The sequence below is a fragment of the Tachysurus vachellii genome, chromosome 25 (assembly GCF_030014155.1).
Source record: "Tachysurus vachellii isolate PV-2020 chromosome 25, HZAU_Pvac_v1, whole genome shotgun sequence".
Lineage (NCBI taxonomy): Eukaryota > Metazoa > Chordata > Actinopteri > Siluriformes > Bagridae > Tachysurus > Tachysurus vachellii.
In genome coordinates this window covers 1,562,842-1,590,800 of record NC_083484.1, presented here as the reverse complement: position 1 = coordinate 1,590,800, position 27,959 = coordinate 1,562,842, and the positions used below count along the sequence as shown (strand labels likewise).

The 27,959-nt window shown below is 42.2% G+C and overlaps 1 protein-coding gene across 4 annotated transcripts in view; it reads left to right on the top strand.

The window, feature by feature from the left end:
* Nucleotides 1–27,681, top strand: part of zfhx4 (zinc finger homeobox 4) — a 70,714-nt gene extending 43,033 nt beyond the window's left edge. For 3 of the 4 annotated variants that reach the window (XM_060861302.1, XM_060861303.1, XM_060861304.1), the window contains exons 5-10: nucleotides 13,551–13,667; nucleotides 17,751–17,884; nucleotides 18,247–18,447; nucleotides 18,661–18,772; nucleotides 18,922–24,189; nucleotides 24,590–27,681. In XM_060861302.1, coding sequence (XP_060717285.1) covers nucleotides 13,551–13,667; nucleotides 17,751–17,884; nucleotides 18,247–18,447; nucleotides 18,661–18,772; nucleotides 18,922–24,189; nucleotides 24,590–26,097 — 7,340 coding nt within the window. In that variant the 3' untranslated portion in view covers nucleotides 26,098–27,681. The remainder of the gene's footprint in view (nucleotides 1–13,550; nucleotides 13,668–17,750; nucleotides 17,885–18,246; nucleotides 18,448–18,660; nucleotides 18,773–18,921; nucleotides 24,190–24,589) is intronic. The other variant, XM_060861305.1, reaches the window with a different exon arrangement.
* Nucleotides 27,682–27,959: the final 278 nt, after the last annotated feature.

The following is a 27,959-nucleotide window of genomic DNA, read 5'->3' as shown; positions in this document are numbered from 1 at the left end:
AAACCCTGTGAGTTAACAGCCAGCACGACACTCTCGTGGGTCAAGTGCTGCATTTGCATTTTGATGGGATGTTACCGAGTAATTAATGCAGCAGTCAGATCGCATTATCCCAGGAGTGAACTGAAAGGTTCATTACCAAATCGCCGTTCACTTCAGAAATAGGGATTTCTATGGGATTTTTTTTCTATGCTTATGACATGTTGTTATTTTGGACTCCCCTCTCCTTTGGAGGAGAAATAGATAGACGGACGGACGATGCCTAATAAGGGAATTCGCTTGTCTTAATAAACGTACATCAGGGTGTCAGTTTAATCACCTGTCCGGTTCTTTAACAAGCCAATCTTCATCAGCGCAAGAGAGAAAAAGAACCATCACAGGGTTCCATGCTTCATAAAAAGACAGGAGGAAGCGAACGAGTAAAACGAAGACGCTCGGATTTATCCACGGATAAGTGCGTCCTCTCGCCTTAAAGCTTCGGGTCCCGGTCGGGCCGGCCCAGCATGGCACAGAGGAAAATCTGAGTGCTCCAGGAGATTAAAGCCAGGAAAAATCAGGGCCGTGTGAGCAATCATCATTTCACGAGAACATTCTTTCATCTTGCCTCTTTCCAGCCCAACGCTAACAGGGACTCATGTCACAACACCGCTGTTGCTTTTATCTTCCTATAATAACTCTGTACAAAAAGAAGCAGAAAGAGGAGGGAGGCAGGGAGGGATTGGAGAGAGGCCTGTTCTTTCTCTGCCATCACTGTAAATTTACACAAGGCCGGCCATGTTATTGGAGCAGCCTCTTCTATATCATCACCTTGTCACCGGCTAGAGAGTAAAACCCGAAAATATTCACCTTTTAGTTTTTTACACAATAGAAATGTCCATAGATTTCGAAAGTTGTGTTTCAAACTGGCGTAGTTTTCGCCATACCTTAAAGGTTTCCAACCAGGATGTGACGTGTGTGTATCCTCAGGCTATTCTTTACTAGAGCCATATAAATACATTTACAGTAGAGATAACAGTGAACGAGTGCCACCCATAACAATGATAACAAGACAATGGAAGATGAGACACTCATTAACTCACTCACTCTCTACCGCTTATCCGAACTACCTCGGGTCACGGGGAGCCTGTGCCTATCTCAGGTGTCATCGGGCATCAAGGCAGGATACACCCTGGACGGAGTGCCAACCCATCACAGGGCACACACACACTCTCAGTCACTCACACCCTCACACACTAGGGACAATTTTCCAGAGATGCCAATCAACCTACCATGCATGTCTTTGGACCGGGGGAGGAAACCGGAGTACCCGGAGGAAACCCCCGAGGCACGGGGAGAACATGCAAACTCCACACACACAAGCCGGAGGCGGGAATCGAACCCCCAACCCTGGAGGTGTGAGGCGAACGTGCTAACCACTAAGCCACCGTGACCCCCAAAGATGAGACACACATTCATGAAATAAACCAATCACAAAGAAAAGGGGCGGAGACAGGATAGAAACCAAAACACATGCACATGCAGCGATAGTGATGAAGTGAGAGATCACCACATCAGCCCAGAATTCAGCCTCGACTTGGGTTCATACTCAACCTCAGCTGCTAAATTCTCACTTTGAAGGGGCTCGAGATTAATAAGCTTAGTAGGAAAACGACAGAAATGCTCCTGAGGGTCAAAAGTCCTTCCATGAATGAAAAAGGAAGTATCAGAAAGAACAGGAAGTAACTCTTGTCCCGGTCCATCAGCAGCCCATCAGCGGCTCAGACACACCAGCAGGCCCGGGCTTTTTGTCCTCCCACAGGTTAATAGAAATGGAGGAGATGTGCTGAAGAAAAGCAATGCAATTTTCTGCTATTTAGGCTTGTGGAGATGGCAGTCTTTAGGAAGCAGTGGAGAAGTGAGAGGGTGTAATGACTGTTCGGGAAGAAGCGAGAGCGGGGACCGACTTATTCGGAGGAGATTCTTAAGATTTTAGGCATGCAAGATGGAGATGGGGAAATAATCAGCGATCTGAAATTGAATCCTCTCTCTCTCTCTCTCTCTCTCTCTCTCTCTCTCTCTCTCTCTCTCTCTCTCTCTCTCTCTCTCTCTCTCTGTCTCTCTGTCAGTCTGTCTTAAACACACAGATACCGAATTGTGCCTTTTATCTTTCTCGTCTGAACGCGCTATCTTCACAAGCTTCAGCCGAGAGAAAGCCTTCACACAGCAACACAGAGAATACACTTCAAACCGCTTGCACGCTGATAAGAACTGATGTTTCTTTAATTGCCTCAAAAAACAACGGCTAAGTTAATTACCTCGAAAAAAAAAGAGCTAGCTCCGACAGAGTGATACCGCATACGTGTGACGTCTCCCCTAAAAACGCCACGTCTTCGTAAACGATGTCGAGTCGCGTTATTTTAATTATGCCGTATCACCGTTAATTCTGTTTGTGCCAGATTTTCCTCGTAACTCGGGTTCTAAAGCGTCGTACTCGTACACGTTCGACTCACTATTGATTCGATTCGTCAGCTCAACGTGGCGGCCGAGTGACGTCTCCGTTCTGGCTCCCGTGACGATTTCAGACAATAAGCTCCCTTTTAATAGTTAATCACAGCTCTTTTCTAATTAGCAGAAGAATGTGCAGGAGATACGGTGAGCTTTGTTACAGTCGTAGCCGATCACTCCAGATCAGCCCCAGATGAGATGTTAGATTAAGAGAGCTTATCGCTGGTTGCTCTGCTTGCGTTTGTTAAACGGATGCTCCGGGTTTCATTTTCGAGAGCTGGTAAAGTGAGCAAGCCCCTTCGCATTATTCACCCGGGCCGGCTGATCGAAGCCCGGCTCAATAGCACTAAACCGGCTCATGCTCCGAAGATTTGTCTTACAAAACCTTGAAAACTGCTCTGAACGTCCATACATTGATTTTTGTTGGCAGGGATCTCCAGGGCTTTCATGTAGAGGCAGGCTCCATGCAGAGGTGAGGAGAGGGCTTCCCCCATCAGAGTGGATGCTGGGAAAATTGAGTCAGGGGTTCCCTTTTCAACGAAGCCCGGACAAAAGAATTAAAAAACGTGTGAAGCCACTGAAGCCTGGCCAAGCCTTCGATATTACAGACACCTAATGTCCTGGAATTGATGTTAGGACACGGAAAACTCTGCTCCGTTCTCCAACACCTATGCATCATCTTCTATCGGCTCATCACAAACCCCTTTTCTGCTTTATACATGCTCCACTTCACTGCTTATTAAAACCTAGAGGCGGTTAAGTTCCCTGCTTCGGCGTCGCTATTTTCCCAACAAAACTAATTAAGTCAGAAACGTGAAGCAAGTGCGTTTGAAATGGAGCTTCTCCGTCGTCTGTGCGCCGCAGTCTGTAGCAGACGGTGTAATTGCAGGCGCAGGTAGTGATGAACATTAATGAACGCCTCGCTCACTCGGAGGCAGCTGCGTTTTATGTGCTGATGAAATTTTTAAAGCAGCCACCAGCATGAAAAACTCATCACTACTATATCAGCATCTGGACAGATGCACGACACACTCGTCTTCACATTTTATCCCTTTGAAGTCCTCAGGAATTTCAGAAACTAAGTGAAGCCTAATTACATATCTAGGGACCGGCTGGATTTAAGTGTTTGTATTGTTAGGTGGGCTGAGGGAGTGTGTGTGTGTGTGTGTGTGTGTGTGTGTGTGAGAGAGAGAGAGAGAGAGAGAGAGAGAGAGAGAGAGAGCAGGAAGCCAGACAGGCTGGCAGCTGCCAGTGTGTGTGCCACCTGTCATATATCTCTCTATTAACATAATCATCTCTCCAGCAAATGGCAATAATGGTGTCACGCACCTTTGTGTAATTGCTACTGTCATAATATATGCCAAATGATTGTGTTGTGTGATTAGATGTTGGGGGAAAAGAGGTCTCCGGCGTCACATTCACACTTGAGTGCCTTTATTTGGAAGCACAGGGACAAACCCGGATGAGGACACGTCACTCTGTCCCCCCCCCACTCTGTCTCTCTCTTTCTCCCTCTCTCTCTCTCTCCCTCTCTCTCCCCCCCTCTCTCTCTCCCTCTCTCTCCCCCTCTCTCTCTCTCTGTCTCTCTCTCTCCCTCTCTCTCTCCCTCTCTCTCCCTCTCTCTCTCTCTCTCTCTCTCTCTCTCTCTCTCTCTCTCTCTCTCTCTCTCTCTCTCTCTCTCTCTCTCTCTGTCTCTGTCTCTCTCTCTCTCTCTCTCTCTGTCTCTCTCTCTCTCTCTCTCTCTCTCTCTCTGTCTCTGTCTCTCTCTCTCTGTCTCTGTCTCTCTCTCTCTCTCTCTCTCTCTCTCTCTCTCTCTCTCTCTCTCTCTCTCTCTCTCTCTCTCTCTCTCTCTCTCTGTCTCTCTCTCTGTCTCTGTCTCTCTCACTCTCTCTCTCTCCCTCTCTCTCTCTCTGTCTCTGTCTCTCTCTCTCTGTCTCTCTCTCTCTGTCTCTCTCTCCCTGTAATTGTGCCAAATGCAAAGCAGAAAACGATTGTGTGCATTATTATTAAATGAAACACCGCCCTGATTATAGCTGTCATGATGTTTTCCCAAAAGGTCATGCGGTCTGACATTTTTTTTCTTCCTTTTTTTATGAAACCTGACTTTGTAGGCGGTTTGTAGTTTAACTAGTAATAATAGATAATAAAAGGTTTTTTTTAAAAAAGTAGAATCATTGTTAGTTTCGGAGATGTTTATTAACGTGACGGAAGGAGTCTCCGGTGTCAGAGCTTAGTAACAATCTCACTCACTCATCTTCTACCGCTTAGCCGAACTACCTCGGGTCACAGGGAGCCTGTCAAGGCAGTCAAGGCAGGATACACCCTGGACGGAGTGCCAACCCATCACAGGGCACACACACACACTCTCATTCACACACGCACTCACGTTTCCGGAGGAAACCGGAGTACCCGGAGGAAACCCCCGAGGCGAACGTGCTAACCACTAAGCCACCGTGTCCCCCAGCTTAGTAACAATCTTGTAAAATAAATGAATAACTAAAAGGCTGGTAAGAGATCATCTGCTCGACGCTGCTATAATCTAAGAATAAATGTGTAGTAAATAAACAGTGTTGGCGCTAAAAGTGCTGTAGTATAAGAGGAGTAAAACACTTGGTGGTTGTTGCACAGCTTGAAAAATGCTTAAGAAACTATCCAAAATAAATGATATGAAAAGGATAGACCTCCCATTGCCCAGCATGCAGGCCCATTGAGGACATTGAATATTTGTCCCATTAAAGCCATGACTGAATGTCAGAGAAGAGAGGAGGAGATGGGAAATTGCTGGCTTTGGCTGTACTAATGTTTTACATAATTAGCCCCACTCGCGTTTTGCTCCAAGGGACGGCTTAGGCAAGCAAATGAATAGGTAATGATTGTAGTGGCCAGAGGCGCTGCGGTCTGAGAGTGAGTGGCAGCCGCCGCGGCCACTGTGACGAACACAGGGCTTAATTGGGCCTGGAGAAAGGGAAATGAAATAGAGAGGGGAAGGGGGAGTGTGGGGACGCTGCATAAACAACTGACGATCCAAACAGGAATCTAATGTATCGCACGGTCTGCTTGCTGACACCACGTCGCGCCAAAGGAGGCAAGAAACGACGCAGGAATATGGCCGACACGTGCGTACGGATAATACGTCACCTGGCAGTCCGAGTCTTTACACCGTAGTGTTTAACATCCTTATCTTAAATACAAACTGCAGTACATCTCAGTAGAAGAAGCGTTTGCTGATCCTTTCGAAGCAATCCTGTGTAATCGTTGTGAGCAGGAGGAAAACACACTGCCTTTTTAAAAGCGCCCGTGTCTTAAGATGTCATTGATTAAATGTTAACTGATATACTCTAGTTGGCAATCTCGTTAGAGATTCCAGTAGCCAAGATAGACAGTTTAGAGACCCAGCTGATCAATAATACAGATAAAGATTTCATCCATCAGTGAGCTCCCCAAAACAAAAGGTGTGTGTTACGTGATTAGGCCAACAGGGAGCTCGTTCTTACCTCTCCGGACTGCCGACACGGCAGCGCAGGGTTTTTTTTTTCCATTGCCTACAAACACGGAGGATGTGTAATTACCGAGCCGAACAGTTCTGCAGATAACGTGCCTTTGACTCCGCTCGGATAAAGGTTAATCTCCTCGTCTCTGTCCTGCGAGATGGATCCTGGCCTTATATATTTATTTAAGGCAAAGACAGAGAGACCGTTAGAGAAGGAAGAGTTAGACCCTGCTGCATACCAATGCCAGCACAAATGACCCAATCGATGGTGGAATGGCCACCGCTGTTTAAAGGTATCAATAAAACCTTGCCTTATTTTACACTCAGTGGATAAGTGTTGCAGTTAAAAGTCCGGCGGACGTCTTAATCGAAAGTTAATTTTAAATCAATGAACAGAGTCATTTAAATATCTATCCGGTCAAACTGCGGATACGTCGTCCACCCGACCCGACTCGACCCCTTACCCCATACCCCACCCCGCCCCGCCCCAACCCTTGCTCCATTACTCCTCTTTTTTTTTTTTTTTTTTTTTAAAAAAAACAACTTCGTTAAAACACAATCAATAAGCCACAATTGCTGTGTTGTAAATGGAAATAATTGACAGTCGGCCAAAAGTGCCAAAGTGCCCATGAGGGGATTTCATTGTTTTTTCTAAGACGGATATCTTTTAAAGGAAGTCACGTCGTAGATGTTAATCGCGTTACGTGTCGCAGGAATCGGCGGAGCGATGCGATATCGATGCGGTTTGATAGGTGATAATCGATATCGCACGACTATTACAGTACTCATTAATTTCTTATAGGTCCCTCTCGGTTTTGTCAGAGTTAAGTTGAGGCTTTATATCTTTAAGCGTCTGGATGTGGTCCATCTTCACTTATTCCTGCTTCTCTCCGTCCACGTTAGACAAATGAGGAGAAGACAAAGCGCGAGAGAAAGGAGGAGTGAGAACAGCGAACGTTGTCCGGGGCCTCTGCCTATCAGCTTAATCTTATTTATTTAAAGCATATGTCTGCTTGTGCTCCTTTGTCAGGGTCTATTAGAGCCACGGAGAGCCGTATGACATTGTTTAGGCTGTAACGAAATAGACTTTTTTTTCTTTTTTTTTTGCGTGGAGAACGAAGAGAGCGAATGCGTTCGTTTGTTGCAGTTTCCCTGCAGTTAGCAGTAGGACACGGTTCTGTCCTTCGAACCCTTTTCCTCCTCTTTTCCTGAATCTTTCCCAGACATTATAAACTCCACGTTTGTGAATATGGTTTGATTCGGGGCCCAAGAACTCTAATTACTTCTGGCTTGTAATTTTTTTTTCACCCTCGTGTAAATTCGAATCAAAGCTGGTCTGAACTTAGACAGCATGAACTCGCTGAACTTTAGATGTGTGTGTTTGTGTGTGAGTGTGTGTAGCTTTCTCAGCATAGCGGTTATGACCAAAACCACATCTACTGTCATGGCAGCTGCTGAAGTAGCCGTTATAACTGCTCCAATGACCTGCAGAACTCCAAAATAGCTCCATGTACCTGCTTATGGGAATGATTATGACATCGGCTTGTATTGCGATGTTGTTTCAGCATTTTTATAAGGCTCAGGTTCTTCCCGGGAACTGAAATTAAACAGTGTAATTTTTATCCATTTATAGCTACATTTAATGTTATAGAATCTATAAACAGTCGTCTCTTCACTTAAAGTAAGAAATCTTTCTATCTGACTGTAACGAAGCTCTGATCCTGGAGACTACGTCCGTAAAAGTTTCATAAAACATCTACGTCCGTGTGGAGCTTTCGCCGTACCTGAGAACCGCTAACGCGTTCCAACGAGCGAATTAACACGTCACAACTCCTTCTGACCAATCAGAATCAAGAATCAGGAAGCACTGCCAGGTATAAGCTTTTGTAAGTCCTAATTTAATCGATATCACAAGCCGAAGCTTGTTTAGTTAAACAAATCACACACGTTATTGTTCTAAAGATTAAAATCAATATCCTGAATAATATAAAATCTATTTCCATGTGGATTTTACTGCTATATGAAATATAGAAAATGATGCAAGCGTCTTGTAACCTCTCAGTCTTCGAATCATGTGCGGCTTTGAAAAAAAAAAAAATAACAGAAATATGAAATATTAGACACGTCCAGAATGATGTACAACGCCGTACCTTATTGCAGAACGACCGACGAAACCGCGCGGCCGTCGCCGCCGACGACGTTATGATGAAACGAATATCCAGAACGCCTCGATATATATTCGGAAAGCTGTGATTAAAATCATTTAAAATGACTATACAAAGATAATTACAGTATAATTTAATAACATATTGCTTTTGTCTTAAAATACACCATATAAAACAAACCGCACTTTTCAGCATGTGGTTTGTATTAGTCAGGATTTTTCTCATATGACCGGAAAAAAAATATAGATTTTTTTTTATAAAAAAAAAAAAAAAAAAAAAGAACATTTCCAAACCTTTAGAGAGTAGATTCGTTAACTTTTTACTTGATGTATGCGTAAATATCGTTATATTTAATGTTTTTTTTTTAAAGAGATAAACGTATTTGTTTTAGTTTTAGATGATTTTTTTTTATTAATAAATAGAATAATAAAACAGTTCTCGTGGTAGAAAGCAGATTTGTGTGTTTGTGTGTGTACAAAGCTGTTTAAGGAGTTAGAGTAAGGTGCGTTTCTGAGAGCAGGCGTGTGTGTGTGTGTGTGTGTGTGTGTGTGTGTGTGTGTCCACATTGGGCTGCTGGTTCCTGGGTTCTCAGAGCAGGCCTACAGATGGGTGACAGATAGGTCTTATTTGTCTGATAGAGCTGAGCAGGGAAATGGAGCTACAGCTGGTTACTTCATTAGGTCCTCCCATTGATTGAACCCTCGGCTGAAGTGATGCTGCAGCCTCCTCCGATAACTGCTGGTAATAGAACAAAATGAATTCTTATCACAGAGATTGGAAAGGCCATTAACCCTGGCCTCCAGTGCTTTTTAGAAGTCACAGACAGGAAGCCAAGCAGTGAGCAGGAGAGGGAGCGGAAAAAAATAGAAACGGGGAGGAGAGGAGGAAAAAAAAAAGCCATGTGCTCTGTTGGAGCCGGGGTCACGTTGGCGGCCGTGTGTGAAATTTCCAGGCCTTTTGGCTCCTGTGCAGATGAAACAGCTACCCAGGGCAGATGTTTATAATCATGTCTTGAATAAATATTGGACAGAGAATAATAAAAGACGAGGAATGGAGGGAGGAAGGGAAGGGAGGAGGGAGCAGGAATCTGTTTAAATTATTCTCAAATAGTGCAGCGGGTCTGTGTGTGTGTGTGTGTGTGTGTGTGTGTGTGTGTGTGTGTGTGTGTGTGTTTGGCACAACAAAACACAAGCGGTGTGTAACATTCGGGTTTGTAACGCTTTGCAACGCGAGGATCGTAAGATGAAGATATTTTAATAAACGCACTAAAGATTCCTTTCAAACATAAATGAATTAAATAAAACACATACTATTAAAACTCTACGGTTCTTACACATTATAACCACGTAACTAACGTTTACCTTGAAATCACCACCGTCAATAAAACGTTTTTTGTAACAGACGTGTAAATCCGTTTCGCTTCACCCCCGTGGAACGTTTGGTAAGGTCCAAATTTTACATCTCCTGAAGATTGTGAGAAGAAAAAAAAACAAAACAAATTCTATTCATTATTTTCACGACATTAACTGGTGAAGTCACTCAGATTATAGACTGAATAAATACTGAATATAAACAGAGTCATTTTAAATAAATTGTTAGAACTCTTTTCTCGCCCTAACGGACGCCGTCGAAGAAATTTTGTGTCCGTTTGCTATTTTTTGCCTAAAAATCTCTCGTTAAGTTTCATCTGTAAAAAGGAACCTGCAGCGTCAAAGACTGGAAAAAAAAAAATTAAGATTTTTGATAATATTCGTGTCATGTTAAAAAAAAAAAAAAAAAAGATTTAAAATCAATAAAAAAAAAGTGCGATTTTTAAAGACGGCGCCGCAGTCGTCTCTGTTATGAATCGTTAACGCTGTGAAACCGAGCCGCGTTTTCTGTTTCAGCAAAACGGACGGCTTTAATCTTTATTACGTGGGCTCATATGTGACAGGTGGAAAATGAAATAATAGTTCCAGATGCAACATCTATTTTGACGAGAGAGAGAGAGAGAGAGAGAGAGAGAGAGAGAGAGAGAGACTACACACACTCACATGGCAATAATTGCCGATTCGTGCGAGTGCTGATCCGAGCTTTTTCCTCATAAGTTTGTTTTGACGCGATTTTTTTTAATAAGTTAGAAAAAAACAAAACTATTGACAGGAACAAAATGGCATCTGCATTTTTTTTTCCTCTTCTCCATAAGACATTTTCATAAGCGTTATTATTCTAAACCTCTAGCCGAGAGCGTCCTCGTAACCTTCGGTAGTTCGGTCTTTAAAGTCGAAGCCAGATGGGCTCAATATGTGTCCCAGAGCACAATGACGTCATGCCTGCTCTCAGCATGCGAGGAAGACTCCGGCTTTGTACTCACGCTGATTCACCCCAAACCGCCGCCCCAGAGGGCTGGTAATTCTGCCGTGTGTTTGTGTAGGCCAGACTACAGAGGACTTATGACCACTTGAACTCTACAATAAGATACCATCATTATACTTTCACTTTTGTTTAAGTGTGGCACTCTGGATTTCTCCAGATGAGCTGTCATTATCCCTGCCTTCATGCTATAAGGCTGAGTAATATTTTTACAAGTGGCCTGTTTGTCATAAAATTGCACAAAGTACAAGAAATACACAGGAAACTTTTATCTTTAAAAAAAAAAGGATTGAAACTATTATAGAGAAAAGTTCATCAATACTCTGTGAAAGCCGTGTAGTATAGATTAATATAGACACAGCTGCTGGGACACCTCCTTAACAACTCCTACTGCTTCTGATGTGTGTGTGTGTGTGTGTGTGTGTGTGTGTGTGTGTGTGCTCCTCTCCCAGGCTTAGCAGCAACAGCAGTAACACGAAGACTTAGCCGACTCTCGGCGTTGATGTTTAGTATTTTAGACATGGTACATTAACGGCATCTGGTTAAGATCTAAATGCTTGTTAAATACGGCAAAATTTGGAAAAAGAGAAGGAGGAGAGGGGGAAAAGCATTTGGGAGAAAAAGGGGTGGAGGAGTGGCACAGCAACAAGTCAGTAAAGGTTATTATCCTGAAAGTATTACAACTGGCCCCTGACAAAGTGGTGCACGGTGTAGAGTTTCAAAGATTCCTTTAAAACTCACGGGCCAAATGAAAACCACCAGGGGAAAGAATGTGACATCACAGAGGCCACAGGGGCTCAGGCCTAAAAGTGTGGAGCGAAAATTAGTCTCTACACCTTCGACTGGAGGAGACGGAGGAGAGATTAGAACCGTAAACACACCGCAAACAAAGCAGAAAACAAGGCCTTCACACAGCATGCTGCAGAAACAGGCCTTCGTTCGTCTGGACACAGGTTACAGGTTTTACGGGTTATAAAGGGATTCGTTAGTGAAGTGAAGGGAAATAAATGTCTCAGACTGGAGGAGAAAAAATATTTAACCAGAAGTCAACAGAAAAGTCCCTAAAATTAGTTTACAGGTGGGGCTTTTTTTTTCCAAGCCATCGAATAAATATAAACACACAAACTTAGGATACACTATTTACAATACTTTATTATTGTTATTATTATTATTATTATTATTATTATTATTATTATTATTATTATTATTATTTATTTAATATTATTAATATTTAATTTAATTATTATTATTATTCATAATAATAATAATAATAATAATAATAATAATAATAATAATAATAAGAGGAAGAAGAAGAATATTAATATTGATATTAATATTAATGAAAAGATAATAAGGAATAAGGATATAAAGAGTATAAGACAGGCAACAATGAAGTAATATTTATGAAAATATTTATAATGATGATGATGTTTGTTATTATTATTATTATTATTATTATTATTATTATTATTATTATTATTATTATTATTATCTTATTGTTTCATCTCACAATCAGCATGATGAAAGAGCTGTAGGTTGCAGCTGAGGCTGTACATTAACGATGCCAATCACTTTCGAAGCCGATGTTTCTCCACTGATGTTTTCAGCGGGTGTCTCCTTTAGCAGTCAGATAATGACCAGAGTAAGGCGTTAGAGAGAGAGAGAGAGAGAGAGAGAGAGAGAGAGAGAGAGAGAGAGAGAGAGACTGGCCTCACTGGCCATCATTAAGCACTGGCCGTGCATTTTAAGGATGTGAAAGCTAGCAGGCTTGCATTTATGACACTCCACATATTTATTTATTTATTTATTCGCTGTTTTGGTTTATCTTGAAATAAATAAAGTGGCAGAATGTTTGTACACACCGTATTTTTTAAATTTATTTATTTATTTATTTTACAGCATATACACGCGTGTACATCTAAACCAATTAAACGTATATTCGTAAATAAGAGCCTCATCATACCGAGCCTGAAGAGCACACGGTCCGAATTTGTATTATTATTATTTTTTTCCCAGAATTAGAATATATACAATCGCCGAAATATCTTTTTTTTTTTTCTTTTTGTTTCAGCCAGCTGCCACCAGTGACAGCAGATATTTCATCCTGTTGTCAGAATATTATTAATAAAACATTAGGACTAGAGAGCGGCACAATTTCTCCTTTCAATCACTCCCAGCATCTGCCATGAAAATTTCATGCTGTATATAATTTCCACTTAATGTGTTGCACTTAAAATGTCGGCGCCAGCCCTGTGCGGGGGATCGGAAAGGGTTAATTATATCACGTATCCGCCTGAGTCCGAGGCCTCTGTGCTTACCAAACAATGACTGGAGAGCTGCTATGCAAATGAAGTTGTGACCTATTAAGACTCTTCCTGGTCAATTTATACAGTTTATTAAAGGTTTCTAAAAATCCATGAGCTCAGCATTTTTTTTTCCTTTTTTTTTTTTTTTTTTTTTGAGGGTTGTTAAAAATTTTACACCTAATTTATTTAAAATTTTGCACCTAATTTATTTGTTTTCCAAAAAAAAAAAAAGTATTATAAAAAAATCGGTTTAATTTTTATTTGTGTATATATATTTTTTATTTCTTGACACACAATATTGCGGAAGGAAGCGATATGAGCCGAAGAGAGGGAGAAGCGAGCCTGGTTATCTGGCAATACTCAGCCTGCTAAAAATTCATTAAAATGTGACATCAGTGCCCTGAGAGACAAATGATCTCTGGATGAAAGGGAACAGTGGGCCTTTCAGGGATTAGAGGTACGCAGCTTCAACCTAGCAGCTAACAGCATAAACAGATTAATCCACTGGCAGCATAGCGGAGATACACGGAATTATTAAACACGCGCAGGGAAGGAAGGACGGATGGAGGGAAGGAGGAAGCTGAGGACTGTTGTAATCTGCCTAGTGTTAACAGACTGGAGGTGTGTGTGTGTGTGTGTGTGTCGTTTGTGTGTGTGTGTGAAACAGAAAGATCCAGCACTCATACACAGAAACACACCGGTATGGTTTGATGATAACGTAGGTAACACAGCCACTTCCTGTGTGCTCACTTATAGAGGAACCAGGTGAGGACACCGAGGGACCGAGCCGAGCTTCCTCAGTGGCTGCGGCCGAAGACAAAGAGACAAGCGAGAGAGAAAGCCAGGAGGGCAAGAGGACGGAGAAAGACTCCAGTAAGACCTTTAGTTTTGGTCTTTTGTCTCTGGCACCCTCCCTTCCTCCTCCCTTACTCACTCACTTACTAACCCTCCCTCTTAATACACACACACACACACACACACACACACACACGCTCATAGTGTGCCTGGGCTTCTAGCTCCTCTGCCTCTTTCATCTCCACCGTGGGGCTTTTCCTGCTAATAATGGCTGCATGTGTGGACTGCATGTGAATGCTATCACAAGCCTCCCATTGACCCATTTTAATCATCACCATGTGACAGCAGAGATGCAGAGATGTGGAGATGCGGAAGAATATTACACAATGACCCGTGCAAGATTATTATTCTTTTTTTTTTTTTTTTTTCTTTTAAATCAAATCAGTTGCTTGTAATTTTTAAGCTCCTTTCATTAATCTTCAGTGTTCTTGCCATTCCTCTGATGACATATTAATTTTGCGTGAGGATTAGACAGCGCTCGCCTTACTGCACCCGTATCACCCTTATTTCATTTTTTCCCCTCCTTTTAAATCAAAGCAGTGCTCCACCCATCATTGTCCCAGGCTTTAACTTCAAATCTATGTTTCTGTGTAACCGGTAGGACATTAACAAGGACAACAATCCGTACAAAACAGCATTGTGTTGCGATCAGGGAACAGCCCCTGGAGCTAGCATCTGGCGCTGTTACCTCGGGCTTTGTTATATTTGCTTTGCCAAATAAGAATTCATACACGCCTTTTTTTTTTATGTATGAGATGGAAATCTGTGGTCACCATGAATATTACATTGGATGTCTTTTCATGCACGCTATACCTAGAGCTACATAATGCTGGGTTCAATGGTGCAGAAGAAACGCTGAAACAGGACAGAGCCTATTAGTTTAGCTAGTCATCTATCTTTTAATCATATATCTGTGACAGGCCTGTCTGAAGCGGCGGGCGCGAATTTGCACTTTGTATTATACGTGGCATCGTTTAACGTCACGGATCCGGCGAGGTCAAACGTGTTTTTTAGTTTGAACCTGTTTGTGCTAAACGGCGCTATTTTAAGGCGACATTTAAAACTCAGACGGACGTTGTTTTGATTTAATAAGACGCTAATCCGTTACTGTGGATGAAACAGTCAGGGTTTATGTTTTAAACCCTAACACGTTTTAAGGCATTATGTTTATAACGCTGAACTTGTATGCTAAGTAGTTTTTTTTAATAATATATGCTCCAGACAATATCACAAAGATCTTTACAACATCCAGCTGCTAGAGGATGTGCATGATCTCCTTCGTTTTATATTATATACTGTCTCATTTCAATCTGGTGTCACTACGGATTAATTATAATCCAAATTGTGTTTTTTCATGCAAATGTTCATAATCTGGATCAGCTTTGTTTTGCTGAGATGTTAATAATAGCTACAATGGCTCTGGGTTATAATAATAATAATAATAATAATAATAATAATAATAATAATAATACGACTATAGCCATTAGGAGAGATGTAAATTAAGCATTTTTCATAACAGCACTATATATTTGTTTTTTATTAATAGCTTATGCAATGCTTAGAAAAATCATGCGCTACACAACATTGCATATTTAACCATATTTAAAAGTATAATTTGGATTCCAGTTGAAATGAGCATTACTGAGCATTATTATATTAAAATGTATTAATGGTTTATTATCATATTGAAGTGAAGCCCTGCAGCTACTTCACGTGTGTCGCGTGATAAACACGACGCCGCCGTTCGTGTCGCGTCCGATAGCGCGACGCTCTCAGGATTCGGAGTAAAACAGACAGGGTCCGCCTTCTGACCTCGAGGTTCAAAATGCGACGTTCAGATGTTATCAAGTGAAGCTTAATTCGTGACCTTAAACCCGGTATCTACGTAAATCACTAAAGTTACTCCGAGTCCCAGACCTGGGCTTATTTATAGCGCTGTAACCTCAGCCAGACTGGTGGGGCTGAGTTCCAGGAAATTGAATAGTAAATTCATGCTGCCTTCATCAAGCAGCCCCCATATAATTGACATTTGCTGGAAAAAGTGTAGAGACTATTATTTATCTGCATGATGCCACGATAACGTTTTAGATCTACTAAAAAGAAGATAGACCTAAGCAGTGAGAGGTCGCGTTCTGCTTTTTTGTAGGACAATCAGAGGCCTTGTAGAGATCTCTGACAGTTGTAAATAAAGATGGGTGGCCAGCCGGCTGCTCTGCTTCTTATAATGCATACAGCTTGAATGTCATAAATCACTTTTTGATTTATCTAATCAACCAAGGTCCTGCTTCTCAAATGCATTTGTCACTGGGGGATGGGAACAATGTCACCGTTATTTTATCTCTGGCTTCTTTGCTTTGAAGACACAGAAAAAAAAACCTATTTCAATTAGTGGGAGGTATAAAAATACGAAAGCAAGGGATGACCTGAAATGCATTAGCCACCCACAGCATACAAAAGCTTTTTTTTTTTTTTTTTTTTTTTTTTTTTAAAAGATAAGATGAAGGCTATAATGGTCATGGTTTATAATTCATTCTCATTTTATCTCATTTCATTTGTATGTCTGTGTTTTTTTTTTCCCCCTCACTATTCCTCCATGTTCATATACACAGACAGACGGTATTGAGCTTTTAGGAGGGATTTTTTTTTTTTTTGTCTTTACACGGAATCCATTTTGTTTTGAAGTGCGTATGAAAGCAGTAGGTTGATTAAGAAAATAAATCATAGCAATGGATCCTCATGTAGCACAAAATCCGATTACCCCCCTACTCCCACCCCCCCTTTTTTTTTCAGCCCAGACTATACATTTACATTCAGGATGATGACAATCAATGGAAAAGACTCATCGCATCGTGAAATGCGTTTGTACCTAGTTGTCCGGCGATCGGCTCCTCACCCTGGAAATAATTTAGTTGCAAATTGACTGGAAGATGGTGAAAATTGAAAGTTAAAATTAGAAATACTCATAATAAACAGAGAAGAGTGGGGAAAAAAAAAAAGGTCAGGAGATGCTGTGCGGCAATGAGATTGGCCTGCCTGGCAAATGAGGTTTTCTGTTTGTCATGAAATGTATGTGACATGCCTCCCCAATGCTGCAGGGATATCAAAGCCAGGAAGAAGAAGAAGAAAAAAAGATTACCTAGCAATTTGAAGCTGCAGAAAATTCTCAGATGCTCTTGGAAATTTGTATTGTGCCCTTGTGGGGTTGTTTTTTTTCCCCTCCTGTGTCACTTTCCTTGACAGTCTAATATGTCACGCTCCTGATATGTAGGATTACAATAAAATAAGTAGAATAGCTCATGATGCAAAGAATTAAATTGCATGCTCATGTGACGGAAATTCAAATAAAGTGAAGACTAATATACTCTTTAAAATCGGTGCACTTTTTTGCATCCTTTGCTTCACAGGAGTATTTAGCCCAGAGTGACCAGATTAGAGAGAGAGAGAGAGAGAGAGAGAGAGAGAGATGGCGGCTAGGGGATTCTTTGTGTTCTGCATACTCAGGGAGGGGATAAATTGCGTAGCGCGAGATGGCTGGGACGCTGTCTGCGTCTGGAGATGAGGGTAATGAAAGATTTATCACTCTGTGCAGCATTCTCTAAATACAACTGGGGGGCTGATTTCCTGAATTGAGCTCGGCTGAAATGGTAATAACATTTTTTGCCTCCTCCAGTGCTCTGTGTCGGGCATGGATATTTAGGGTAATGCTAGGGAAGGTGATTTGATAATCTATACACCCAAATAGCCTGGATAATGGTACCGTGACGTACAGCACAGTGATAATGCATTTGTGACTCTCCATTTATTTTGAATATCTTCATGACTGGAATTGCTTGGCCTGTTTTTATGGTCTTTTTTTGTTTTTTGATATTGCAGAGCCGGCAATAAAGTAGATTAGTATGAGTCAAGGTTCATTCTGTTCTCTTATATTTATGGCTCAGTGTTTGTTTGGGTTTCACCTCTTTAAGACCTTTACTGCATTTATTTATTTATTTTTTTTAAACACAGCCACCCTGAGCTATGCTTAATATCTCAGCCTAGGGTTTGATGATGAGGTCGTTATTTTTTGTGAGGTGTGACTTAAGATGTTTTTTTTTTTTGTAGGAGGTAATACACTGGCTAAAGAAACTCTAGAGAATGCTGCAGTGGGGAAACGTGCACTTCAACAGGAGAAAGAGAACGACACTCGACCCAAGAGGCCCAAATCTGTCGAGGAGAAGACGCTTACCAATGAGCAAGTGAGTTACTGCTTCACCCTGTTTAAATTGATGGTTCTGTCTTTATGTTCATGTTGAAGCTTCTGAGCATTTGTATCGCATTAAATTATATGTGATTCCAATTAAAATTATAATGCTTTATCCTTCCTTGTAATGCTCTGAGTCATTTCTGAAATGGATTACATTAAGACAGGTGGTAGGGAAACAGCACTTTAAACTATTCCCTGTAACGAGAGTCATTCGTACGTTCGCATAATCTCTAATCTTATGGTTAGCGATTTTGTCCATGTTTTGCTAAATAATGTTTGACTATCTTGAAATTGCCAGACAATCTTAATTATAGTGAAATATTGACCATTCTCTGATAAACGGTTTTCTTTCAGGTGCAGCAGTGTCCCTACTGTAATTACAGCAGCAAGGACGCAAACCGTCTGCAGCTGCACATCATGTCCCAGCATTCCATGCAGCCCGTCATCTCCTGTCCTCTGTGTCAGGACGTCCTCAGCAACAAGATTCACCTGCAGCTACATCTCACACACCTCCACAGCGTGGCTCCAGACTGTGTGGAGAAGCTGCTTATGACAGTACGTAAATCATTTTGATCTGTTCAAGGCTGTCAGGTTTGCTGTGACTGTGCTGGAGATTTCCTCTGCACCATATACTCCAGTAACTAATATAATATAGAATAAATTCCCTTATAATATTTTCATTTATGTTCCTCTCCTTATTAATGTTGAGTTCCCTTTCTGGTGCTTTGGTTTGCTCCTTCTCTGACATTTATCTGGTGTTTATTCCAGGTGGCAGGTCCAGATGTTCCAATGCCAAATAATTCACTGATACCTGCACCTGCTCAAGACAAAGCCCCATCTGTAATGAACGCTTCAGCTGAGGCATCTGAAAAGCCCATGGGTAAGCGTCATCCAGCCTTTTAATAATTAAATGCACTACAAAGCAAAACAAAACATATTCTGTATAAGTCAAAGTAATAATCTCTAAAAGCAAACTATACCAAAGCTTCTAACACATTCCATTCTATCCCCTTTTCTTTCCCACAACAGGAAACAGCTCTAAGGATTTGAAAAATAGCACAGGCACAGAGAAAAGTGACCTTGAGCTTGCAGCCGAGGAAGTCAAGCCACCAAAAGAGGCTGCTGAGGCTCCAGATTGGAAAAAAGCCACTGGCCAAGACAGAAAGAGCCCAGATTCCCTGCAGGAACATCTGAGCGACCTGCAAAAACGCCAGCAGCTCTCTGTCTCTGATCGCCATGTCTATAAATACCGCTGCAACCACTGCAGCCTGGCATTTAAAACATTGCAGAAGCTTCAGATACATTCTCAATACCATGCCATTCGGGCAGCCACGATGTGCAGTCTGTGCCAGCGCAGCTTCAGGACATTCCTCGCTCTCAGAAAGCACCTGGAGACCGGTCACCCTGAACTTAGTGAAGCCGAAGTCCAGCAGCTGTGTGGAAGTCTACCCCTCAATGGTGATATAACAGAGAGTGAGGCAAGAGCACTAGAAGAGGCACAAGCTTTAGAACAGGAAATGGATAAAGAGGACGAGCTGGACCAAGAAGGGAAAGCAAGTCCTACAGGAAGTGACAGCAGCTCCTTGCTGGATGAGATGGGTTCGGAACCGAAGCGGACCTTACCTTTCAGAAAAGGTCCGAATTTCACAATGGAGAAGTTTCTAGACCCGTCTCGTCCATACAAATGCACCGTGTGTAAGGAGTCATTTACTCAAAAGAACATTCTGCTCGTTCATTACAACTCTGTTTCACACTTACACAAGCTAAAGAAAGTTCTCCAAGAAGCCTCTAGTCCAGTTCCCCAGGAAACCAGCAACAACATTGACAACAAACCATATAAATGTAATATATGTAACGTTGCTTACAGCCAAAGCTCAACCCTGGAGATTCATATGAGGTCTGTCCTTCATCAGACTAAAGCAAGAACTGCCAAACTGGAAACAAGCAGCGGTTCCAGCAGTAGTGGTAGTGGAAGTGGAAATGGAAGTGGAAGTGGAAGTGGATCTGTACCGTCTAACAGTCCTGTTCCAGTCAGTCAGGGAAACACAGAATCTGTGAGTTTACCAGTATCATCGAACAAAGAGAACAATGTAGATACCAAAGAAGTTAACGTAAAGCAAACTACTGATCATGTCGCTGTTCAGCAAACTCATCAGTCCACCCTGTCACCAGCACAGCTACAGATGCAACTGCAACATGAACTTCAGCAGCAGGCTGCCTTCTTCCAACCACAGTTCCTGAATCCAGCATTCTTCCCCCACTTCCCAATGACACCGGAGGCTTTGTTACAATTCCAACAACCCCAGTTCCTTTTCCCATTTTATGTTCCTGGCACCGAGTTTAATATCAGCCCTGAGCTGGCATTGCATTCAGCTGCGTTTGGTATGCCAGGCATGACTGGGTCATTCCTCGAGGATCTAAAGCAGCAGATGCAGCAACAGCATCAACTGGGTCAACAGCAGCTTCAGCTTTCTCAGCAACAAGCTCAACAGCAAGCATCTCAGATGCAACAGCAACAACAAAAGGCCCAGCAGCAAAGCCACAAACCTAAGCCAGAGCCCAATCATATCTCTGTGTCTGAGATTCAAATGTCCAGAGAGGTGGAGGAGCACCTAGAGAAGCTAGACAACAAAGCAAAGCAAGAGTCTGCCAGTGATTCTGATAACAATAAAGAAAATAAGGATTCCAAAAAGCCAAAATTTTCTGAACCTTTAATTCCTCCACCACGCATCATTTCTGGGGCCAGGGGTAATGCTGCAAAAGCCTTACTGGAAAACTTTGGATTTGAACTGGTTATTCAGTACAATGAGAACAGACAAAAATGTCAGAAAAAGAACAAAGAGGAAGAAATAAATGACAAATTAGAGTGTGGTATGTGTGGAAAATTTTTCTCCAATATGTTAATCCTCAAAAGCCACCAAGAGCATGTACATGGTCAGTTCTTTCCCTATGTGCAACTAGAGAAGTTTGCACAGCAGTACAGAGAGGCATATGATAAGCTCTATCCTATAAATCCACCATCTCCAGAGACCCCTCCGCCACCACCACCACCACCACCACCACCTCCAGCACCTCCGGCTCCAGCGAACATTAGTCCTGCCACCACTACATTAAGCAAGGCACCGACACCATCTCCAGCACCCCTACAAGCTCCGCCACCTCCACCACCACCACCACCTCCTCCACCACCTCCGCCACCCTCTGCACCTCCACAAGTGCAGCTTCCTGTCAGTCTTGACTTGCCAATTTTTCCACCATTGATGATGCAGTCCGTGCAACATCCTGGGTTACCCCCACAGCTTGCGCTACAGCTTCCAACAATGGACTCTTTATCTTCTGACCTCACACAGTTATGTCAACAGCAACTAGGACTGGATCCAAACTTCTTGCGGCAATCCCAATTCAAGCGTCCCCGCACCAGGATCACAGATGATCAGCTGAAAATCCTCCGTGCTTACTTTGATATCAATAACTCTCCTAATGAGGATCAGATACAAGAAATGGCAGAGAAGTCTGGCCTTCCACAGAAAGTTATCAAGCATTGGTTCCGCAATACGCTCTTCAAAGAGAGGCAGAGAAGCAAAGACTCTCCTTATAATTTTAGCATTCCACCCTTGACCACGCTGGAAGATATCAGAATGGAATCCCAAATGAATACAATAGAATATTACAAGTCTGACTCAAACATGAACAAGAGATCCTCAAGAACTCGATTTACAGACTACCAACTCAGAGTCCTTCAAGACTTCTTTGATACAAATGCTTACCCTAAAGATGACGAGATCGAGCAGCTTTCTACGGTTCTCAGCCTGCCGACACGTGTAATTGTTGTATGGTTTCAAAATGCACGCCAAAAGGCAAGAAAAAGTTACGAAAACCAAGCCGATACCAAGGACAGTGAAAAGAAAGAACTTACAAACGAGCGATATATCCGAACTAGCAACATGCAGTACCAGTGTAAAAAATGCAACGTTATTTACCCTCGAATATTTGACCTGATAACTCACCAAAAGAAGCAGTGCTACAAAGATGAAGATGAGGATGGTGTGGATGAAAACCAGTCGGATGAGATGGCAGACAGCTATGAGCAGGCCCTAATGAGACAAGCAGAGTCGACGAAACAACCCACTTTCACAGCAAGCAGCTCTGGCTCCAGCTCCCCACTAATCCCATCACCTCGACCTGAAGTAGGAAAAACCTCACCCAAACCTGAGATTCCAACTGAGAAATCAAAGCAGACCGAGAATACCCTACAACAAGCAGCAAAAGCAGTAGCCGATCCACGGCCTTCTAAAGCTTCTACCCCTCAGCCTCCTCCACAGAAAATGGCTCAGTCACAAATGACAAGGCCACACTCCCAACCTCAGTCTGCAGCTGTCCCATCCAGTCCACTCTCCATTGCACTCTCATCACTTACCAACAGCATCCCTCCTCAAATGTTGCAGTATCAGTGTGATCAGTGCAAGATAGCATTCCCAACTGTTGAATTGTGGCAGGAACATCAACATATGCATTTCCTGGCAGCTCAAAACCAGTTCTTGCATTCACAGTTTTTAGAAAGGCCATTGGATATGCCCTACATGATATTTGACCCCAATAACCCTTTAATGACAAGTCAGCTTTTGTCCGGAGCACTTTCCCAGATACCATCACAGAGTGGCTCTGGCCTAGCCTCGGCTACTGGCTCTGGCTCTTTAAAACGTAAATTAGATGATAAAGAGGATAGCTCAAATGATAAAGATGTTGGAAATGGCACCGAAGATCAACACAGAGATAAACGCCTGAGAACCACTATAACACCAGAGCAACTTGAAATCCTTTATGACAAGTATCTACTTGATTCTAACCCGACAAGAAAGATGTTAGAGCATATTGCCCATGAAGTGGGACTGAAGAAAAGAGTAGTTCAAGTCTGGTTTCAGAATACCCGTGCCAGAGAAAGAAAAGGTCAATTTAGAGCTGTTGGGCCTACCCAAAGTCATAAAAAATGCCCTTTCTGCCGGGCGCTCTTCAAGGCTAAGTCGGCCCTTGACAGTCACATACGCTCACGACATTGGCACGAGGCTAAACAAGCAGGTTTTAGTTTGCCTCCAAGCCCGATGATGCTTCAGGATGAGGGCGCTGAAAGCCCACACAAATACAGTTTCATGGAGTATCCGCCACTGCCACCAAAAACTGAATTAAATGAGTGTGAGCTGCCAGCTGCATCCTCCACCCCAGTCAAATCATCTGAGGCACATCTAAAAAACTTCTTGAGCCCTTCATCCTTAAAAGCAGAAAACAGTGATGAAATTGAAGGGCTTAATATGAATTCTGCAGAAGTCGTGTGTGATATGAACAAAATCGATTTCGACGAGACGTCATCAATTAACACAGCTATAAGTGATGCAACAACAGGAGAAGAGACCAATAATGAGGTTGAAAACCTCACAGCCAATGGTGGGGAAAAACTGGGTGAGCATAAAATGAATACAGCACAAATGTCTGACTTAAGCGAAGATAGATTCCCCTTCAACATGGTGAGCCCCGCTCTAAGTTTCTCTGGCAAAGATAGCGAGCATTACTTCAGTTGCAGAGACGATGACCTAGATGAAAACGCTGATAAAAGTGAAACCTCAAGTTTGGCTGATCCAAGTTCACCTAGTCCATTTGGAAATGCAAATTCTTTCAAGGCTATAAAAGGTAGTGCAGAAAGGCCAGGACACAAACGCTTTAGGACTCAGATGAGCAACCTACAACTTAAAGTTCTCAAGGCTTGCTTCAGTGACTACCGCACTCCCACAATGCAGGAGTGTGAAATGCTGGGCAACGAAATAGGACTGCCAAAACGTGTTGTGCAGGTTTGGTTTCAGAATGCCCGTGCGAAAGAAAAGAAGTTCAAAATAAACATTGGAAAGCCATTTATGATAAGCCAAGGGTCTCCAGATGGACCGAGGCCTGAGTGTACTTTGTGTGGTGTGAAGTATACAGCTAGACTTTCTATCCGTGATCACATCTTCTCTAAGCAGCACATTGCAAAGGTGCAAGAAACCCTGGGGAATCAGGTGGACAGAGAAAAGGACTATCTCGCACCTACCACAGTCCGCCAGCTCATGGCTCAACAAGAGCTTGACCGTCTGAAGAAGGCAACCGACGCCCTTAGCCTGCCAGCCCAGCAGCAACCTGCAGTGGACAGCAATGCACTTCATGGCCTCAGCCTGCCAACTGGCTACCCAGGAATACCGGGACTCCCACCAGTTCTCCTTCCTGGTGTAAATGGGCCATCATCGCTTCCAGGTTTTCCACCAAATACGCCTGGTGAGTTAGTATGACATATGGTAGTTGTGCTAGTTTTAAGAACAGTTTGTGCATTATACTCATACATGACCTCTGGCCATCATGCTGTTAAGTATTTACTGACGCATTGGAATTCTAAGTCATAGGGACATATAATGCATGCATGTATTTATTTCAAAAATATAAAACAATTTACTTTATCAATGTGTTGTGATTTGTACTTTATCGTTTCTTTTCTGTTTCACTCTAATTTTAACACTAACTTTGTATACCTGAATACACTTCACGGTATTTAAAGCTCATGCCACAGTTTTGATCCATAACAGAACCAAGAGCAGATATTTATTATCTTGTTCATGCAAATTTATGGAGTGGATTTGCAGTTATAAATTCAAATATTATCTATACCACTGTATTTCAGCTTTAGCGTCTCCTGGTGCTGGCATGCTTGGGTTCCCTACTCCAGCCACCCCTTCTCCTGCCATGTCTCTCAGCAGTACCCCAACCAAGACACTTCTGCAGACTCCTCCTCCTCCTCCTCCACCTCCTCCTCCCCCCGCTCCTCCTGTTCCTTCTGTCCCTCCTGTTCCTTTGGCAGCCACTCAGACTGAGCAGCACAGCAAAGTATCTGAGAAAGATAAGAAGTTGGAGAAGCCCACGAAGGTCAAGGAAAGAGAAGCCGACACCCCACGCCCCGAGACCCCTAGCATGAAGAAAAGAGAGAAGCATTCACAGATGCTTTCAGCAATGGGAAAAGTCGGAAACGACGCGCTGATGGACCCAGCACAACTGCAAGCACTTCAGAATGCCATCGCCGGTGACCCGGGCTCCTTCTTTGGGGGGCAGTTCTTGCCTTATTTCATTCCTGGCTTTGCGTCCTGCTTCTCACCACAGATACCTGGTGGAGTGCAGGGGGGCTACTTCCCTCCCTTGTGTGGAATGGAGAGCCTGTTCCCGTACGGCCCGGCAATACCACAAGCCATCGCAGGCCTCTCCCCGACGGCCATCCTGCAGCAGTACCAGCAGTATCAGCAGTCGCTCCAGGATTCCTTGCAGAAGCAGCAGAACAAACATGAGCAGCAGCTGCAGCAGCTGCAGCAGCAGAAAACTCCCCCTGCGAAGGCGTCCAGTGCACAGAGCAACTCATTTAAACCAAAAGAGGCTAATGAAACTAAGGATGATAAAGGCTCTTCGACAGAAAGCACAAAAGAAGAACCACACAAAAATACCAAAAGTACAGACTTTCCAGATGCTTTTATTATTCCGTCCATTAAAGATGAGTTTATATGCAGAAAGTGCCAGATGATTTTCGCTGATGAAGACTCAGCAGTTCGTCATCAGAAGTCCTTCTGTTACTTTGGCCACCCTTTTACCGACCCGCAAGAGACAGTGCTTCGTAAGGCGGTGAGCATGTATAATTGCATAGCCTGCAATGTGGCTGTTAGTGGGAACGAAGCACTGGGCCAACACCTTCAGTCGAGCTTGCACAAAGAGAAAACAATCAAACAAGCAATGAGAAATGCCAAAGAGCATGCTAGATTATTACCTCACTCAGTCTGCTCCCCTAATCCTAACACCACATCTACCTCGCAGTCTGCAGCTTCTTCTAATAACACCTTCCCTCATCTCTCTCGCTTGTCCATGAAGTCCTGGCCAAATATTCTTTTCCAGGCCTCAGCCAGGAAAGCTGCTTCCTCCCCATCTGCTTCTCCTCCTCCCCTTTCCTTGCCTTCAACGGTTACCTCAACTTCGTGCAGCACCTCAGGGGTTCCAACCTCGCTACCCGTCGAAAGTTGCTCAGACGAGTCTGACAGTGAGTTAAGCCAGAAGCTGGATGACTTAGATAACTCATTGGAAGTCAAGGCTAAGGCGACCCCTGGCCTCGATGGCAATTTCACTAGTATGAGAATGGATTTGTTCAGTGTGTAGGAGTGAAAACAGGATCCCTTGCTTAAAAAAAAGAAAAAAATAAGACTTTTAACTGCAGTTCCAAAGTTTCTCTAACCCAAAAAAATTACAGTACCAAATGATTGACTCAGGATTGTTTTTCCCATATTGATATGCTGGCAAGATATTGATTGATTTTTGTTATGGACAGAACTGTTGCAGATGCTTGACTGAGCTTATATTGTATACAAAAAAAATGAGTAAAAAATCTCACAAGTTCTTTTGGAGCTTGTTTCAAGCCAAAAAACTCTCACGATAGCAAATTGCACCTCAGCTGGATTGATTTCCTAATGCTAGCATGTACTGTATGGGATAATGATCCAGAACTTTCAAAGAGAATTTCTCTTAGTTTAGTTAGGTGTAATCCAGTAGCTTTAAATTCTCAGGTCAGAACATAACATTTCTCATTTGTTGAAGCAGCAAAGAAGCCTGGTGACACGTGGCTTTTTACCAAAACATGTCAAGCTTTATCGGACGCATTTTCTCGATGTGTGTAGTGTACCAAGAGACGATATAACTGTTACAAAACACATGCATATTCTTTTTAGTTTTGCCCTACAAGACAATATTTTTGTTTAGGTTTTCTTTTCATACCACTGAGGGATTTCCGAACGGTGAAATAACGTGTACGCCCCTGTGTTTGCTACAAGCTCTATTTATATCCAGCGCCCTTTTTTCTTGTATAATATACTAATAATCTGTGCCAACTTTTTTCTTGCTTTTACCTCTGTACACCACCTTTGTTTCCGAAGAGGTAATAATTCTAGTTTTGATATTCTCTTGATTATGTGAATAGGACATTTTTTCATTTGTGAATTGCTATACTGTTACGGTACTTGCTTGTGTCTGGACAATAGTGCACTTATTTTTATTTCGTTTACTTTTTTTAATCATTCTCATAGGCCATGTGTTAATTTAATAGTTTTGTTTTATTCGTTCATTTGTTTTTTTTTAGTTATTATTTGTGTGTAGTGCAGCAACAGATCTGGTCCACCTTTGTTAGAAGTTGTGATGCCTAACAATCCAGAGACCTATTTATCAATTTGGTGCATCCATGAAAGTAGTACTGTATACTTGAAACTGTTAAAGTGCAAGTTGGACAAAATATTAAAAAACAAACAAAAAAAAAAACAAAAACAACAAAAAAGGTATGAACATTTTGCTTCTTGTAAGCAAGAAAGCTGCTTTAAAAAACAAAAGGGGTTGGGACGAAGCATCTGTTTTGTATAATAAGAACTTTTCCCTGTAGGACTGAATACAGTGTTAGCCCTATACACTGCTGTTTGGTGCATAGGTTACGTTACTTCCATTCTACTCTGGGCACTTCTGTTGTTCTGTCATACTGAGCATTTTTTTTTGTTTTTTATTATTTCCTGTCACATTTTAGTCATATATGCATTACGAAGTATTATCTTATAACACCGTTTTGCTGCTAACGTTATTTTGCTTGCCATAAATCCTCTTCTTACCACACACGGCTTCCTACCATGCAGAGATCATAAACTGCTTCGCTTTGTCAGGATTTCCTTTCTTTTTTCTTTTTTTTTTTTTTTTTTCTTTTTTTTTTGAACTTAAAGAATGTGAAAGGGTGTTCATTTTTTTTTTAATTATTATTATTATTATTATTATTATTTTTTTTTTTTACAAATCACTTTTTCTTGTCTGGTTTAAAAAATAAGTAAGTAGGATAATGTGATTCATTCCAAAGTAACAGAAGGCTGTTTGTATGAAAGTTAAAGGCTTGTGAACAAAGAAAGCTACGCTGTTGTACATATTTGTAGTTGGCTGTGCATGGTAAAAAAAAAAATTATTAATATGAAGAAATGCAAAAATGTATTGCTTTT